Source organism: Cygnus atratus, chromosome 5 (assembly GCF_013377495.2).
Source record: "Cygnus atratus isolate AKBS03 ecotype Queensland, Australia chromosome 5, CAtr_DNAZoo_HiC_assembly, whole genome shotgun sequence".
NCBI lineage: Eukaryota > Metazoa > Chordata > Aves > Anseriformes > Anatidae > Cygnus > Cygnus atratus.
Window position 1 is genome coordinate 52,917,560 of NC_066366.1, and position 18,827 is coordinate 52,936,386.

At 46.7% G+C, this 18,827-nt stretch overlaps 1 protein-coding gene across 2 annotated transcripts in view; it reads left to right on the forward strand.

The window, feature by feature from the left end:
* Window positions 1-445: 445 nt before the first annotated feature.
* EML1 (EMAP like 1) overlaps window positions 446-18,827 on the forward strand; it is a 122,375-nt gene continuing 103,993 nt past the window's right edge. The window contains exons 1-2 of one of the 2 annotated variants that reach the window (XM_050711098.1): window positions 467-680; window positions 3,656-3,733. In XM_050711098.1, the coding sequence (XP_050567055.1) occupies window positions 653-680; window positions 3,656-3,733 (106 nt within the window). In that variant the 5' untranslated portion in view covers window positions 467-652. Of the gene's footprint in view, window positions 681-3,655; window positions 3,734-18,827 lie in introns of both variants that reach the window. The other variant, XM_035566831.1, reaches the window with a different exon arrangement.

Below are 18,827 nucleotides of genomic sequence, written 5' to 3' on the forward strand. Positions count from 1 at the left end.
CAAAAAGTTACCGAGAGATCTGCACTCAGAACATTGCCACTGGTAAACACACACCGTGGGACAGCAAACAGTGTCGCAAGCACCATCTCTCAGATCTTACAGCACAAACCAAAGCGGATTTATTTTTCTGCCCCTGCAACCAGCTGCGCTCCAGCCCCTGCCCCTCTCCCAGCTCCCACCCTCGTTTTGCCGGCAGCTGCAGAGGAGGGGAGCAGCCACCGCCTGCGTCCCCCCCGGGGACAGCGCTGCTCCCACCGCAGCCCTCAGCCCCCTCCTTTGCTGCGGATCCGGATCCGCAGTTTAGCTCTTAAAAGCCGTTTCATAAATATTCTATGGCCTTCCAGGCCGGGTAATGTGCCTCTGTGACATTAAAGAGGAAACTCCGTGAAGGGGAGGGATGACAACAAATTTATCCACCAATAGCACACTCTTTTGGCACAAAAGCACATTCTTATCTTTACATCCCATAATGAGAAGGCAGAGACGGGACTGTTGCTACAGCTCTCTGGGTGGTTAGATGTACCGTGGAGGAGACGGGTGGCTGTAAATCCGTAGATATTTCCCCCCCCGGCCTCCGCGAGCAGAAGGACCCGCGCGGGTGTTTGTTCGCCGTGGTTTTCCCGAGCCCCCGGCCAGGAGCGCTTCTCGCACGATGTCCGACTGCGAAGGACTGCCCGTGGGTAAGAGCCAGATTTATATTTACCGCAGCGCCCCGCCGGCTAGCGCACGCTCTCGGGTTGCAGAGCCCCACGCCAGCGCGCCGGCTGGCCACCGGGAAGGGGCAATGAGAAGCCCCCCGCTGCCAGCCCAGGGCCCACGCAGCCGTGGCGCAGGGCACGGGGCGAGGAAGAGGAAGGGCTGGGTACCGCTGGCAGCTGGCCCCTGGGTCCGTCAGAGGAGAGGGTGACGGTGTCGGTGCCTGCCGTCTCCGTCCCACGGGGGATTTTTTGAGAACGGGTCCCCCAGGAGCGAGCGCGCCGCGGGCGCGTGGTGGGAGCGCGCTGATAAACCCGCACCAACGGCTGCGGACGCAGCAAGGGCAGATAAATGTACGGCGAGTGGTTTGTGTGCTGAGAGGAAAGAGAAGCGCGCCGTGTTTCCAAAATAAGGGCTCTGCGTGCTTTCCTACATCTTTCGGAGGAGGCTTTTATGGGCACGTATGGCTGTATGTGCCCAACTTCACCGAGGTCAGAAAGAAGCGTGGTTCCCAGCTGCTTTTTTGTAACTTCTATACGTCTCGTAAACACCCGCTATGCTGCTGGCGTGACAGGAAACTGTTGTTGTAATGCTAGCGTAATTCTCTGCCAAGGCATTTTGCTAATAAAGGCATGGACCACTGAAAACATTTTTTTTTTCTTTTTTGTTCTTGTGCCATGGGAAGCATGGATCTTTTCAGATATATGTGTATACAGACGAACACACGCAGAGTGTGCAGTGCTTGTGTTTTGCGGCCTGTGAAGGCCGTGTGTCAGAGATGAGGGTCTCGACTAAAACACGGGACTACAGAAGGCGGCTGTGGCAGAGGTGGTTTTTTTTTTTTTCTTTCTCTGCTTCCATTTTATGAAAGCAACCCCATGTCCAAAAATGTGCAATCAAAACCACTGGAAAATTATAAATTATGTATGCAATGCAGAGTGAACTGCACCATGCACAGCTCCCTGCGCCGTCACACAGCTACTAGCGCTGTCTGAAGACAGGAGAGGTGGGGATGGGCATTCCTCACCCGCCCTGTCGAAGGGCCGACCTGAGAACCAGCACGGCTTCCCTTCTTCAGCAGAGCCGGCTTTGATTTTAAGGGCCCGGCCTGTGTTTGCTTGTTAAGCACTCTGAGCCGAGGGTGGGATATTTCAGGATGACAGTGTCAGTATTTAGCTGGCATCTGATATTACTGATGAAACTGATATTGAGCATGCAGAGCATGCTGTGTGCAGGAGCTCCTGATATCTCAATTACCTTCGCCACCGAGGGCCCAGGAGGTTGCCCTCAGAAAAGCTCCTGTAGGTGCAGCAGCACTTTGCTACGCAGAGATGGAGCGAGCAGAGACGTGTATGTGCGGACACAGGCCAGAAATGTGCCAGCACAGGCCAGGGGCAGGTGTGCTTCCCTCTGCTCCCCCCAGAATCCTCCCACCCCAGGGCCTCCCAGCAGCCTTCCCAGCCCCAGGGCTCGTCCCTCAGCTCCCTCTCCCAGCGGCGTGCAGGTTGGGAGGTGGCCCTTCTGCAAGGTCTGTGAGCAGGTCACCTCCCGATGGATGGCTTTTCCTGCCAGGGGGCTTTGAAATCACACAACTCCCTTTGTGGTTACTTCTCCTTTACCAGCTATTTCAGAGCCTAAAACTTTAGCAGCAAAAACTCCATTAAAAGTGTTACAAGAAACTCAGCATGAAACTTGCTAAAATAATGCTTAGTGTCCAGCCATGCAGAAATACCACTCTGCTGAACCCGATGAGCATAGTAAGATGGGTGCTGTACTTTTAAAACTCCTAGTTTTGGATGTGGCCAGGCAGCATAGCTGCAAGGAGTTGCTGTAGTGGTGTGTATCATGAGCAACGTGGCAGGGATCTCGAGCTCTGTTTATAACACAACCTGGACAGCCGTATGCATGTGTCTGAGCATAAACACGCTCACAACTATAAATAAGTTTAGCCAAAGCAGAATATTAGTGTCAAGCCTACGTATCGCCTTGCCAACCTCCTTGCAAAGAATACGCCTAATGAACAGCCTGAGAACTGGAGGTTGTACTTACGTAAATTCATGCCAGGATTTTTACCGTGCTTTCTGCCCACACAAGAATGTAGTAAGAACAGCTGCGTAATTGTTCCCTCAGACAAGCAACCCAGAGGGAAGTGCTCAATACAATCTTTGAATTAAGTAGCTGGATGTGAATGGGTCGATACACCAATAATTTTTCAACAAGAAGCTTTATTCAGCAGGAATATCCCACTTCTGCACTGCAAATGGTTATGCAGTTTTTCAGGATGAAAGCACTGGGTTTTTAAATCTCTGGTTTATGTTTGATTCCAGGGTGGCTGCGCTGTTTCTCTGATTTGTAATGGAAAATTAAACGTGTTGCAAACAAAGTTTTATATTGTCTTTTGAATGTGGCACAGAAGACATAAGAAAAGGATCCTAGCTGTCAGATGGCAGATTAAATCTAAGTAAGTGTTCAGTCATTTTGGACTGAATTCTTACCAAAAAAGGCATTTGTGAGCATTACTATCAAAGTGACCTATTAGTGAGCAGAATTCTAAAATTTACACCATCAGTTTACCATTGTAACAGGGGTAGATAAAGTAAAAAGAAGGATCAGCCACTTCAGGACAATCACACTCCTATTTCTTCATCATTAGCAATTATTGGCATACTGATGCTAACCATTAGTGCTAGGTACATAGATTTACTGTCATTCCTACACACAGATAAAAGAAAAGCACATCAATTATTTAAGTGCTTCCTCGTGTGTATTATTTTCCTCTTGTAAGAAGACACAATTTAGTCTCTGTGTGACTGAGCAGCTTTTCACGCACCCAGCGTTTTGATTAGGAATATATGAGTCATGATGGTTCTGGTTCTTAACACAATCCTCTTGACTTCAGAAAAAGCTCTGAAGTCATGCAAAGGTTCTTAAAGTGCCTCTTTCCTTATTTTCTTCTCAGGACTCCGTCAGCCACAGACTGATTTTGAATGGCATGGCTACATTTTTATGGTTAACATCACTGCCACAATAATTCAAGGTATTCAGCCATAATAGATGAGGATTATATTGCTGGAGAGAGTATAGCTCTTTGCTTACCAGGAATCTTGTATGTACATACTTTCTCTGTTATTTACGAAAACAGGGCTAAAAAAGAAAAGAAAAAGAAAAACAAACAAAAAAAAACAAAACAGAATTGATTTAGCTTGTTCTGCAGCAGGTGGCATGCAAATCTAACCGAATTTCCTTAAAATTCCCCCTAAACTTTTATTGGCATCATTTCAATAGAGGAGGAAATAAAACCTTTCATCTGAAGCGTGTTCCTGACTCTTGAGCTAAATACTTCCTTTCAAAGCTAAAATTACACATTTCAAACGTGTCTTTAAGAGAGACTGGAGCCAATTTGCTAAAATTGGTGTTTGCAGAATCAGGATATCCCAGAACCCTCCAGGAATTGAAGTTTCCAGAGATTCATGCGTATTCTGCACTGTCACGGTGAGTCCATTTAGGTCAGCGGTGAGGCTGCTACTGCGCAGAACCTCATTCACCCACACTGTGCTGTCTCTACATGGCTGCTGGGAATTAAAAATGGCACAAATACATTTTTGTCATAAAAAAATCACAGGAAATGGTTTAGCGCATGCATGGGGAGTGGGCCAGCTAAATAAAATTGCCCTGTTTTTACATGCTCAGTACAGGATCATGCTTTAAATTCATCTTTCATCAGATTTGGTAATCACTTTGGTCTCACTGCTGTGGCTTTTAGGGCTAGAGCACCAGTTCTGCTTTGCAGTTTAGAGCTTAGATAAAAGGTCTCAGATACTACTGCCTGCAGGGTGAGACCCTAAGTAAAAGGCAGCACATTGAAGTTATCTTGCAGAATTTCTGTACAGACGGCATTTAGTATTCTAGGTTTCTGGGATAAGCAGGGAACTGGCAAGTTTTTTTCCCTATATGGACCCAGATACTTGTGGGTTAGAAGTATACTGGCATTTCTTTAGCATCTCAAGACAATGGTTTTTCAGATCCTGACCCCACTGAAGCCACCCGGCACTTTGTGGAGCACTGGATTGTGTCCTCGGAGATCCCTGGGCAATTCCCAGCCCAGGGCAGGTGAGGCTGGGGCTCCCACGGCTGCAGACCTCACTGTCAAACCTCGCACAGCAAGGCACGAGCAACCCTGCAGCCAGTACTCCCAGTAACAACCAGAGAAAAACACATAAAACTTTCACCTTCTGGGAAGCCTGGGCTGAAGCCCAAAATTAAGAGTGATTGTAAATGACTGCAGCTTCAGCACAGCCACTGAAGCCGTGCAGCCTTGTCCAGGTGGCTGGGGCCAGATGTCACTGTGGATTACCTGAAGTCTGCCTGCTGATCTCCTCTGAAGGCCTGAGAGCCCAGCCTTGCTCTTGTCTGCCTTGCTCCATTTGAAGATGCTCTGCAGCTGCAGAGGGGCTGAGAGAAACATCTTAAAGAGGAAATGTAAATATAACAGTCAGTATAAATAGTCAAGAAAGAAGCAGTTCCAGCATTTGCCCATTTCGTGGGCTGTGCTCTTGCTTCGCCCCCTGATCGCTCCAGGCTCCCTGCAGAAGACTTCATCTCTCTGCAGGCGACTTTCCATAGGAGGCTGTCCCATCCATGGAGCAGTTTCGTCTGTTTTGGCCGGAGTCCCAGGTGACTTCCTGCTGCCCACGTGGCTCCCTCCTGCTCTCCACTCCTTTCCCAAGAGCTCTGTGCCGTGCTTACCTGGGCCAGCATCCCATCCCCTGCCTGCTTGGGCACAGGGGGATGGCTGAGTCCTGGGAGGGATGGGGAGGAAGGGAAACCCCCACCAGCTCCTGCCCTCTGCCTTCTCACAGTTCCACCACTCTAAGACTGTGCCGTCCACCACTGCTCATACAGACACTTTTCACTTTCTAAAACCTGCCACCCAAAAGGCATCCCAGCCCTATGATCAGCGTTGTGAAAGACTTCAAGAGAAGATGCAGATGAAAGACTCTGTGTAAGAGCTCTGGCTGGAGCCGGTGGCTTTAGCAGGCAAGAAAGGCCCATTTTGACCACTGGAGATTTTTGTAGGTAGCATTAAGCACTAATGCCAAATTTTTGCAAAACAATGTGAATCTGACATGTTCTGTGTTATTTAGCAGGGTTTGTAACTAAAGAATACAACCTCACAGAAACTTTGGGCTTGATGCTTGCACCTCTTGGCAAACTCAGCTCCTTTTGCACTGGGGAAGTCAGATCAGGAGGTGCATGTTAACTGTTAGGAACAAATCTTCCAGTACACTGTTCTTCCATCAACAAATACAGAGGTCATTGAATCAAATCGTAACATTTTGTCAACATTTCCAATACGTTAACACATTTCTAAAGGCTACACTTTGAAAATTGAAATTAACTGGAAAGTCAGACAAAATTACTTGAATTTCTTCAGTAAAATAAAAACAAATATAATTTGTGTGTTCCTTGGTCTAGTTTGCTGCAAATGAAACTGAAATCCCAGAGCTTTCTTGGCAGCTGGGGACTGTCCCTCTGAGCCTCTGAAGGCCGGTGGGTCAAGCACCAGCTCCTCACTCTGCCTCAGCAGCAGTGCAACAACAGGGGCCTGGGCACCGATGGGAGCAACGCTAACGAGAATGAAACTATGTTATCTGCGTGTGTGTTTTTAAAGAGATTTTTGAATCTGAGGGTCAGGAAAACAGGCAAGGCAAAGTGAGTGACTCAGGAGCCCCAAGAATCCATGTTTCACAAGAAAAACACCAGGATCAGATTCATGGCAACAAAGCAAGCCCTGTTAAGACACAGGAGTGGGAACCAGTCAGAGATAAACCTGGAAAGCCCTCTCTGCATGTAAGGCATTTCGAGACAGCCCCATGATCCAAAATATCAAAAGCAGCTGAGGATCCATAAGGAGTTAAACCCACCTGCACCTGAGCCCTGCTTACAGCGGCTCCCCACCGAGGTGGGATGGCAATGTTCAAACACGTTGTTTTCAAAGCAGTGAGGCTGCAGCGGCCCAGCTGAAGTCTCTTATCCACCTTCTCAGATCTTTTGTAGGAAAAAAAAAAAAGTGCTTTTTGGTCTGGGAGGAAGCTGGGGACTCCCGAGCCCATGCAGTAATTGCTGCGGCCCTGTGAAAGGGAGGGAGCTGGAGCTAGCATAGATGTTAACACTGGTTTTCAGAAGTCTGAGTTTGCAGAAATGTACTGAAACCATATATGGAAGAATAGGAAAGGTTTTCTTTTTTATGTCTCTCTTTCTTTTTTTTTTTTTTTTTTTCCCCTATTCCTTTTTTCCTGAGGAGGGCCATGCTGAGGAAGGAGAGCTCTTTCAGGCAGTCATCAGAGAGTGAGGCAGTTAGCATGAACGTTTGCAGCTGGGATCCTGGTTAAGGATCTAGTTAAGAAAATATAAAAGATGCTACATGGTGTGCTAAGGGCTCCTCCTCCCTTGGAGGAGGATTTTGCTGGCAGGAGGCTTTTACTTATCCATCTAAATACTTGGAATCTCTACTTTGTCCCAGGGTCTGTGAGCAGGAGCACTTGCACAGGGCATACAGCACATTTCTTGACAGTCTTAGTCCATGATGTTTACAGTAACTTGGGGCATGCGGAAAAACAGCTGATGTGTTTTTTCTTTACCTCCCCACCATGCCTCACAACATCTGCAGCACTGCCAGCATAGTCAGTGTTAAGCCATTGGCATTGAGGAGCCATAATTGCATTTAGCATTTACTTGCTGTCTGGAGCCCTCTCTTGCTGCAGACCTGTTCCATGGGCAGTAATTTACAGGGTGGGGCACATTTCCTTTGTTTTACAGTTCAGGCTCCAAACAAAATGCCAGATTACCCTCCCACTGACAGGCTCCTGGCAGATGCCAAGCAAGTTGATGGTGCACAGGTTCACTTCCCCAAAGGAGTCCTGGGCCGCACAGAACAGACGTTGGGGTCACTGGGCCCATGGTAACAGGCCAGAGCTGCCGATGGGCCTGCAGGCCGACTGGCAGCCACAGGCACTGCCTAGAGGGAAGGCCAGTCTCTGTGCGGCTCCTCCCTTAGGTGGCTCCAGCCTGGGCTCAGAACATCGGCTGTGGCCCTTGAGCAGCCACAACAAATTCCAGCAAGGTTTAGGAAAGAGTTATGCTGTCCTCTTCATGGCTACCAGTGAGGCCGCGTGTCAGAGAGGTGCCCAGGCCCGCTCCTCTCAGCTCTCCCCCTGCCCACCAGGAACCCCCAGCTCCTCTCCACTGCTCTGAGCCCCGTGTGCACGGCTCACGTTTCCATCAGCTGTGGTTGATGGTATTTGAAAGAGAGATGTTTGAGAGGTTTAGGTCCAAAATCCCTTCACAAACCCATAGACGCTCTGTGCAAAACTTGGCATTTCACGTAGTTTTAATTTATTTTGCAGACAGGTATGTTTACTTGCTGCCTGCAAAGCAGAGGTGCCCACTTGCCCTTTGTGATGTGCTCTTCGTGGAGCTGCAGGGTATGCCGTGGTTTTGCCAGCACCCCTCCGTCACACCGTGCCCCACACTTGCCAGCACCCAGACAACTTGCGTGAGGAGGCCTCGCTGGCACAACCAAGGAGTGAAAGCACACAAAACCCACCAGCATACAAGGTCTGAGCACCAAAGTGTTTTCCACAGGTACTCAAAAATCTACAAGTGTGACAGCAAGCTGAGGGCCTCAGGTTTTGTGTGATCGTATCACAGTGATTAAGAAGGACCTAACTTCAGATTAAACTTATAAATTGCCCATCTCGCTCTCTCTGTGGTAAGAGAGAGCTTTAAGAGCCTGAACCAGATGGAAAGGAGTCTTTCTATCCACTCCAGTGAATTTGGATCACAAGTCTTTTAAAATCTCAACAATACCTTTATCCATCAGACCCACAGGTACAGGCTGTATCTGGGTCAGCTCCATTATTCTCCCTAAATCAGACAGCCCAAGTCCTGGCTGCATTCCTGGTGCAGTTTTTGGGGTGCGACCCTGCTAGCAAGCACTCCTGTGGTGCGTGGGAGGCGCTGTGCATTACTTGTACTTCATCCCAGCACAATTGCTCAGAGAAACATACTTATTTCTGTACCTAATTCAAAAACAGTAAATGTTTGGTATTTCATCTACTGAAACATTCCAGATATGACTTAGCAATAAGTCACAGCCACGTGTGTGGTATAATTAGAGTGTACATACGAGGCACTGAGGCACAGCAGGATTGAGCCAAAACCAGCTGACTGATGTGGATGTCTCCCCCGAGATGCTGAGGTGCTCTTCTTTCACAGCACAGGTCCAGCACTGTACTTCATGTTCAAACTTCATTTGCAGCTGTGAGAGCTGGGCATGTCTGCAAATCATGTCTGTGGCCTCTAGTCCCGAACCAGGAGATGAGGAGCACTCCGTTAGTGACCATCATGGAAAGCTTGGTTTCCGCAGCTGCTCCGTGGAGCAACTGCTCTCCCTTCGAGAGGAGCTCTGTGGCTGAGGCACAGATGCAATCCAGCTCCTGGCAATGCTTTTCAAATGGACTTAGCCTGAAATTGTCTTTGATCTTCCTGGAATTGCATCCTTCACCATGTTCAATATCTCCAACAGGTGAAGCTGTGATGTTACGATGAACAGCTTATTGGAAACACATTAGTCATAAAATCTAAAATCCTCTGTCACCTCGTAACCAGATCTCTAGTAATAAATATACTTTCTCAGCTTGTTCTTATAATAACTTGATACTTTATTAATTGTTTGGAGATATAGTCTCCAGTGTTGATAGCCTCGCACACAAGCAGCTCTGGCACAGGCAGCTTGTCCCTGGGACACTAAACCTGTCATTTTCTACAACTCTTTTTACCCTAGAGCAGAGGCTCCCCGGTTAGTCCTGTTGCTACAAGAGTCAGCAGCCCTTCTCACACGCATCTGACGTATGCATGAGATTGCAATATGTTTGTGCTGCAGGCATATGGGCCCCATCTGGAAAGGGTTTTGAAAAGGAAACTATTATTTCCTGCATCTATCATAAATTCCAAATGGTATATTTAGGCATAGCTGTTGGAAAACAGACAGCACATTGATGAAATGGAAGCAATTTCTCTGGGAAATTTCACCTAAAATGTTTGATTCATCTTAGTGCTGCCAGCCCTTTGATGTTTATCATGAGCCTCGTAAGATTTTTTTTTTTTCTAAAGCCAGGTTTCTTGAGTCATGCGTTTTTGGGGGTCACCAAGACATTTATGTCTATTCTCACCCAGTCAGCAACATATGGGGAGTCTTATGCCACTGGAGAGTGGGGATTTTTTTATCCCCCAAGATATTTTGGTTTTTAAACATCTAAGTCATAGGAAGAAGCATCATGTGGTAAAGTGTGAGAGAATGTGCAGTATCTGGAACAGATAGTGCAGGCTGAGGCACACAACGCTAACATGTGTAGGCTGGAGAATAATATTTCTCTAACAAAAACTGTCTTCTTAAACACCAACCACATTTTTGCATGTTTTCATTTTGAGTCATTTAATGAAAAAATTGGAAAACTCCAGGGAAAACATTCAATCTGCTCACAGCTTTTTGCAGGAGGAGTGGTTGTTTTCTCAGCAAACTCCTCTCCTACAATTATTTGGTTTCTTTAGATCTTTGGGGAGCCTCCCCACACATAAAGTAGCTGAATAGCCCTTTTGCTGTACTTTACTACTCCCTGCTTACTCTGATGTCTTCTCCCACATGCTGGAAGGAGACTACCACTGAAAAGGGACTGGATGACACATTTTTGTCAAGGTATGATGAGCGTCCCCTGCCACAGGAGCCTCAATACTCAGGTCAATCAAAGCATGACTGACACCAGCGAGGTTTCAGCATGGTTTTGGGCTGAGCATCTCGCCACTTCATGCTGCTGTCAGGACCTCAGCAGGGCAGGGCCGGTTCCTGGAGAGGGCACACATGTTTCTGCATTGTATCCCTCACCCCAGAGCCCAAAGACTCTGCAGAGGAGAGGGGCACCCCAAGGTGCACAAGAAAACTCACTGCTCCATGTCTGGGAGACACGAGGGTAACCAGGGGCTGAACATCTTGGTTTTGTCCAAGGAGGAGATACAGGCTTAGAAAATAGCCAGTTTTTCTAAATTGGTTTTACTTTCTCCTGCAGAAATGTGCCTCAACATTGAGTGCGTGGTTAGCATTTGATTTCTTTCCCTAACAAGGTTCAGCAGCTGGGTTATCCTAGGTTATGGTGCCAAATCTTGAAAGATTTCCTTGTTTTGAGACAGTTGCTCAACTGACAATCTGGCTTATGGAATCCAGCTCCCTTCAGGGAGAGAGGAGAACTGGAGACAACTGGACAAATTAACGAGTTGACGTGAAGGACAAGTCAATGCTGTAGAGCGAGTCCACCCCAGCACAGCCCAAGCCCACCCCAACAGCTGCTTCGTTGCGATCCGGCACGCATGCTTTCTTGGGAGCTAACCCAACTGGCGCTCAGGGTTGTTTGGAGCGAGGAGCCAGCAAACACAGACCACATTTATTTTCCACTACTCACTGCAGTGCCTCACCGCCGGCCGGGGTGTTTACAAGCTGGCTTCCTGGAGGACAGCGTGCAGCAAAGGCAGCGGGGCAGGAGCATCCTGGTGCACTCCTACGGGCTTTGTCTTGCTCCTCTTCGAGCAACTGCTTGCTGCTTCAGATGAGCCCCAGACCTCTCCTCTCCACAGTTAATAGCATCTGATGAGATGACTGAGATCCTCACATAGATGAATTTGTGTGTTGGTCAGGTACAAGACATCTACAAAGCGGTGTGAAATGTCGGCAGAAAGGCTAATTCTCCCCTGAGCTAGATCGGCAGTTAGGGATAGTCCTTTCTTACTTATTACCTTAGCTAAATAATCCTAAAAATTCTCTCTCTTCAACTGCACGTGTTGTTCTCAAGAGGTCCTAAATACATGGTGTCCCTGCTGCAGTATGGTGCTCACTGGGGACACCCAGGCTGAGATGTCTCTGGCGCTTCCTCTCTGTTCTTCCAGTCCTGCCCATCTGCTGCCACTTTCCTCACTCCACCCAGTAGAAAGTCCTGGGAAGACACCTTGGCTTTTATCCTGATATGAAATAGGAAGCAAGAAAATATCTATCATTAGAATTTATAGGAGTGAAGTTTTTACGACTGAACACTCATGAAATAGAGATGCAAAAATCATTTTCTGCTTGGAGCAGAGATTACGGAAAATTTCTTAGTGCTTATTTGAGGAAAACATCTTCTACTATTTTCACATCTTTAATAAATGCTGGTTTCTCTAATACTTATGCAATAAAGATGGAATTCCACCAAGTATCTGATGACGACCCAAACCACAACAGTGAAATATGAGCCACTTGCTCATGTCGCTGAAATCTCAGAAGGGAATTACAGCCTTTAGCAGGGTTCATTTGAGGTATACTACTTAAGGTAATAGGGCAGGACAATCTCATTAAGATTTATCTCTACCCCATTTAAACGTGGGTTCAAAAGTACAGCTAGAGCTGTGCTGGCTTTATCTCTGGTTTACAGAGGAGATTGGAAAGAGAGGTAAACAGAAAACACAATCCATCACTCAGTCTGCTGGGCCATGAGACTACAGTATATAGTGAACACAGATTTGTGCCCAGCAGGCCTGGGGGCTGAGGAAATCAGAACAAACTTTTGTCCTTATTACATTGCGTACCTTTTTTTTTCTTTTTCCCCTACTGGATTTAAAAGATATTGCATCACGCTGGGAGGGAGGGGGAACAAAGCAATTGCCTCTGTTCTTCTGATGGTAGTTCATCCCATTCTCTGGAGTTGTTCCAGACCTGAATTTGTCCATACTCATTTGGGAAATGCAAGGCTGAGGAAAAAAAACAAAAACATTTTCAAACATTTCAGCTTGTGTTGCAAATTCCCTAAGTAGTCTGAGATGGTTACAAAGCTTCTAGTGCATTGGGCTTGTCCTCCCCCAGATAATGATACATGGAGACAGTAATCCTTCTATCACTCTCTAAGTGCTTCTTCTTGCTTCTGTTGAAGTGATCCAGACTGTGGGTTATTCTGAAGAATTTATTTTCTCAGCTTCTCCAGTATAAAAGAAGCAGAGGATCTTTCCACCTGGGGTAGGAGAATTTGCTAGACAGCAAAAGCAGAAGCCCACTGCATTTGCTGCAGCGTCTTGTGAGTGGGAATGGATACACCCAGATGCTTCAAATGCTGGAGGGAGGCTGCACCTACCAGAAGAGACCCGTGGTGATCGTGGCCTGAAGCCCAGCGGCTTTTGGGATCAGACGCGCTGTAATCCACGCAGCCTGCTCCAGCTACAGCTCCTCTTACAGCGGGCAGCAGCGGGGCCTCTCTGGGGTTCGGCCTGGTGGGAGGGTGAGCTGCAGGGCTGCAGGGCAGCACCGAGGGGGGGGTGCCGCGAGCAGATAACGCAAACAGCAGAGGACATGACCTCCAGCACATCCTTGGCAGGCTTCCATGTGGCAACATACCTGAGCCATGCAGTCTGTGAACAGCTTTCTTGCTTTCTCTCCCCATTGCACTCTCACCCTCCTCAGATTTGGACCACGCTTTGTGGTTTACTGAGACCACAGTCTGTCCAGAGACCCCTGGGGATACAAAGGCAGGCAAAGGCATTTTGCCCCCTCCCACACTTAGTGGGAGAGGCTCAGCTGGGAAGCAGATCCAGCATCGCAGTTCTGTGAGCATGACTTCACTGCAATCATTTAGTGCATAAACATGCACTCTCAGTGCTGCCATGTAGGCCAGGACTACGATCTGCATGTTTGGAAGAACACTAAGGAATCGAGTGGAGAGAAGAAGGGAGTCAACACTTCTAAGGACCGATCACCATAGTATCAAACCTCTATTTACAAAACTTCTCTGTGAAGTTTCCATGAGCCCTTTCCTTCAGTTTCGGTTAAACTCTGCGTGGTCACTGTTCTGGCTTTAAGCTCTGCTCTGAAAGGCCTGTAATCTAAACATGGAAACGTTTAAGTAATGTGCTAAAACAAGAAAATGAAGTTGTGGACAAAGCTACACAGTGTGACCCAGGGTGGCGTGAGGACCCTGGGCTGGTCCTGGTGGAGCTGCAACCCTGCCAGCCTGGTGAGAGACCTCCGTGCAAGCTCCAGAGGTGCTGTGCCAGGAGCCCAGAGCCTGGCCAATGAAGCCAGGGTGTAGCATGTCCCTGCCACATCCTTATATCTGCATTTCCATCACCCACAGGGCATCCATGCCCCACCCTCCCTCCTAGGATGTAGGTGTGCTCCAGCCAAGAAGCAGCAGAATAAAACCCCCTCTGTTTTTGGTGACTGTGTTGTGTGAAATACAGGTCAGACCCTGGCACAAAAGGTGAGAAATTAATTGAGTATTCAAGTTTAATTCCATTTTAATCTGGAATTATTAACAAAATGTATATTTTTAAACACAATACTTCACCTGACAGTGCCCCTTTAAAATGCTTTATATAAGCTCATTAGAAGCTTCTGTGCGGTCTCATATTTATTACAATTAGCAAATCTTAGTGGATCAGCCCCATTTTCTGTCCTGTTCTGCTTTTGTTCCTCTACCTCCTGCCTGCCATAACCTAACCATAGCCTAGATTAGATCCTTTCAGACATCAGCCTTTTGCTCTGACAAGTTCTGAAGAAGGAGAAATAAGAAAAGGAAAAGGAATAGAAAATTAACCACTAGGAGCCTCTGAGAAATCAAAAGAGACTCTTAGATTAAGCCCCTCACCAGTGTCAAGACTAGCAGCAGTGCCAGTGGCATTAGTGGCACTAAGTCACTTAATTCCAATATGATTCAGAATCATTTGTAGCTATCGGCTTATTCAGAGTAAATCTGCTTCCTCCCAGGTCTTTTGTTTGCCATCCCTTGACAAGGCATGTTGCATATCAATTAACTTGTAAGATGTGTGAAGGAAGGATACATTTTCATCCATAGCTGAAGATTCAGGAATGCAAATGCTACTGTAGAAATACTGGTAACGAGCAGCATTAATGGTTAATGAAAACAATCCTTTGTTGTTGTTGTTGTTCGTTTGTTTTTGTTTTGGCTCTTTCTCAGATATAAATCGTGTAAAATGAAAGGGAGTTTTCCCGAGTAAGGACAGAGGCCCATTTTTAGAGATGCTTACACCTTGCTATATTCACTGACAAAGGGATGGAGCAGAACAGTGCTTGTGCTTACCCTGCCACATCCCGAGAGGATCCAAAACCTCCCACAGAGGGTATCCTAACGTTCAGGTTATAAAGTGACAGGGTGGCTGAGGACTTCTTGGGGGCATGTTACTGCCACATGTATGTGTGAGTTTGGGTCGTCTGCCTCCCTCCTTCTGTTAAAAGGAAACAGGGGACTGTCATATTAGTCACACTCCTGCAGGAGCAGGCTCTGTCTGGGTTCTTGTGCCAAGACCGAGTGGAGCAGCGTTTAGGAAGCCGTGCAGAAATTAGCAGCCCCTCAACCCTTTCCCTAGAGGTGCCCGTGTGGCTGTGCAGGGGAAGACTTGGTCCCCTGCCGGGCCCCAGCCCTTCTTGGCTTGCCTGCGGGGCTTGACGTTGGCGCTCCTGCCCTGCGTGCTAGCCTGCACTGCCTGCAATTGATTGCTGGAAAAGGGTCTGGCTGTTACAAGGCGCCTAGGCTTTCTTTTATTTTTTCTGGAAAGAGAGCTCCTATGAACTTCACTTATTGCCTTAACAATTATACAATAATACATCCAATTATTATCTTTTTTATTTGGGAAGAACTGCTGCAAAAGTGCCAGCAAGCAGACAAACATTTTTTTCATTTACTGTAAACACTGAAGCTATCACATAAGCTTTGGATATCAGGGTTTAGAGGGTTCATTTTGGGGACCTGAGAAAAGAAGCTCCATGTTTAAAGTGAACCCATTCAGCAGCAATTAACAGTCTAGGCTTTAAGGTCCAATGCGTGGACATTGCCTAGTTTTCTTTGTCTGAAAATAGTCACTGAGACTCCGCCTCATTGCTCATTCAAATCTTTTCCCTGATTTCAGTGAGCTTAATTTGGTCTTACTGTATTAGGTTCTCATTCCTAAAAACTCAAGATCTCATCTATTATTTTTCTTTTAAATTTTTCATACAAACACGCATCAACTGACAAGTGTATCAGTGCTCTGTTGTGTCTGGCACAAATGTAATCCTTATGGCATGGACTGAAAAACAGGATTGATGCATACTTCCATCGCCTCTCCAGGAATGTTTTTAGGATGCAGTCTAGAGATTAATGCCTTGGCTGATAGTGAAGAGCATTAAGAGCGGGACCAAGATAGGGTCAGATTACACAAAAAGAGAAGCACTTGCTGTAAAATCCAGTACTGTGAAGAAGAGAGCAGAGGACGTCGTGAGTGAAGTTATCAGTGTTTCAAAGCTGTTCCATGTGAGATGAAGCCAGCTACAGCACTTAAAAACTTAAGTCTGTGTTCCAGTTATGTTAGCTGTGATCTTCCACTACTTGGTTCACAGAAAATATGGAAAGGAGGATAAATATTCTCTGTAACCCCAGTTGCCAAAGAAAATGCAAGAGATATTTTCAGCTGCTTACTCATTCAGAGGGAGCCACAGTGTATGAGTCTTGCTGTGCTTTTTGGCTGCTGGAAGCCAGCAGCTTTTCTCTGTGAGCTTGGAAATGTGTATGCCCAGCTCTTGAGGGAAAACTTGGATACATCAAAAGTTCCCTGATGTTGCCTTGTTAACATGATGTTAGCAGTCTGAGCATGTACAGTATGGATCAGGAACGTGCCGTTGGAAAAGGAAGTGTTTGGGAAAACTTTTACAAATGGGGAAACAAATATGCTGGTATCTCTTGTTTTGCTCCAATAAGCACACTTAATGTTACGTGCAGACCTGCTACAGAAATCACCACCCTAGACAGCAGTAAAGACATTTCATAAAACAGATTGTGTCTACAGAGAAAAATAAGAAAGGAAGCTGCCAAATAATATCAGTGAATGTATCAGTAAAATACCATTTTGTTACAGGAAAAAAATAAATCTGGTTATGTGGCTTGTCTAACCTGAAGAGACTAGATATTCAGTCTGTACCCAAAGGATTTCATTATTATTCCCCAGTTCCACCCAACCCTAAATGCTTTCCAAAATGACCCTTAGCAACAAAAATTAAAACCAGCTTTATTTTATTAGTTACCAGTGAGCAACTAATCAAAAGGTAAAGGATGTCCAGCACGAGATCCTGTCAGGAGCAATGGAAGGAGCAACGGAAGGTCCTGGTGTCACAGGGCTGTGAATTCTCTGCACCGTGTTCACTTTCCGAAAAGGCACCAGGCAAAACGCAGCTCTCTGCCATCACCATGCCATACCACTGCAGCCACCCGAGCTGTCCCTGGAAGGGCCCATTTCAGGGTCAAAATGCCTATCAATAAGCTGAGTTACACATTCATAAACAGTCACTGGCACTACCAGAGTACTGCCAGAGGCCCCAGTTTCATTTTCTCCCCATCCGTGGCAGTTTACAGCACTGTGATTTAAATCCCGGTCAGCATCCTCACTGTGCATGTTTGGGGGATGGGGAGTTAAATCACATGAGGGCTTCTTTCTCTCAAGGAATTAGCTGTACCTCGGGAAGCCATTCGGTACAATTATTTATTACTTGCATAAATCAGAGCAATGCCAAGATGTCTGCCAACGAAGTTTAACGACACGCTCCTCGTTCTGTTGCTGTCGCAGCAAATCTAACCTGAGAAAAGTTCCTTGTTTTGTTATGTTTCAGGTTTGCTTTGTTTTGTTTTTGTTTTTGAAATACTATGTGCTCCCAGGGAATTAATAGACAGTGATTTATATATGAAATTCCTAGAGCAGGAGGAAGTCATGCTTGGGTCTTGCTGCCATGGAGGGAGATAAATAGACTGCCCTAATATATTTAGCTAAAGAAGATATAACCCATAGAAAAACAGACTGAACAAAACTGGAGAGCCATACACAAGCTGGCACAGACAATACCGAGCCAGAGAACAGACTGTTTATAGGGAGGCACGTATGGGCACTCCCCACCAGCAAATGCATCACTGAGGGCATAACTGGCTATTTTTAGCAGCAGTGCCCACGTTTCTTTGGCCTTTTACCTCGAGAAACCTGTGTGAAGCACTATGTATGAGCCACTAAAAAAATCCAAATGGGGCAATGCTGGGATTCCTGGTACAGATGGGCAGAGCTCAACGTGCCCTTGGCTTGCCTGTGCAGTGGTGCCCACAGACCTGTGTGTGTGGATATATAATATATACCATATATTATATGTCACCGTATATATATATACATCATAAAACATACATCCTCAGGTGGTGAGAGAGGGGAGAATGGGGGTGCTCAGCCCCCCCTGTGCTGCTGCACCCCTGCTCCCATGCTTCCCCTCACCTCCTCCGTGGGATCAGGGGACCTCCACCTTCAGCCCCAGGGATCATGACGTAATCCAGTATTTTACTGCAGTGATGGAAACCTGTGAGAAACACAGTATTTGCTTTTATCATTATAGTCAGCATTTGGAAGTAACGGTCTGGAAACCCCACATGATTTGTGGCAGGGCATTGCATTAACGCTTATATAAAAAAGCAAAGATGGCTCCAGTGACAGCACTTAACAAATTTCTCTGTTACTTCGATGACTGTTCACCTTGAATGGAAAGTGCTTTTACGCACCATTGAAGCACAGCTAGCACATAACATCCAAGCACTCGAAAACGCTGAGATGCTACGAGAAGCAGCACTTAATAGAGTGCAGCCCTCCTCTGGCACACGCTGCCCGAGATCAGGCCTCGCACAGCTCATCGCCCGCGGTGCTGCTCTGTCACACTCAAACTGGCCTGAAATCTGCCCCGTGGCACAAAAAGCAGAGCAGAGCCCTTTCAACCACCTTCCAGTTTCGCGTGATTACCACGCAGATTTTACGTTAAATTCCTCGTGTGAAATTTGTGGTAAAATATACACAGGCCTAAGCTTGTTTTATGAGCTTTTATTGGGTAGCAGCGATGGCACGGGATCATCTTGTGGTGGGGATGTAGAGGCTGTAAGCTGAGAGACTGATGTTCAAATCCAGCAGATCAGCATAAAGCCCTCAGGATATTATTCTTGCTGCAATTACGAGTAACAGCTATCACGAGAAGAAGGGGTAGTAGGCTG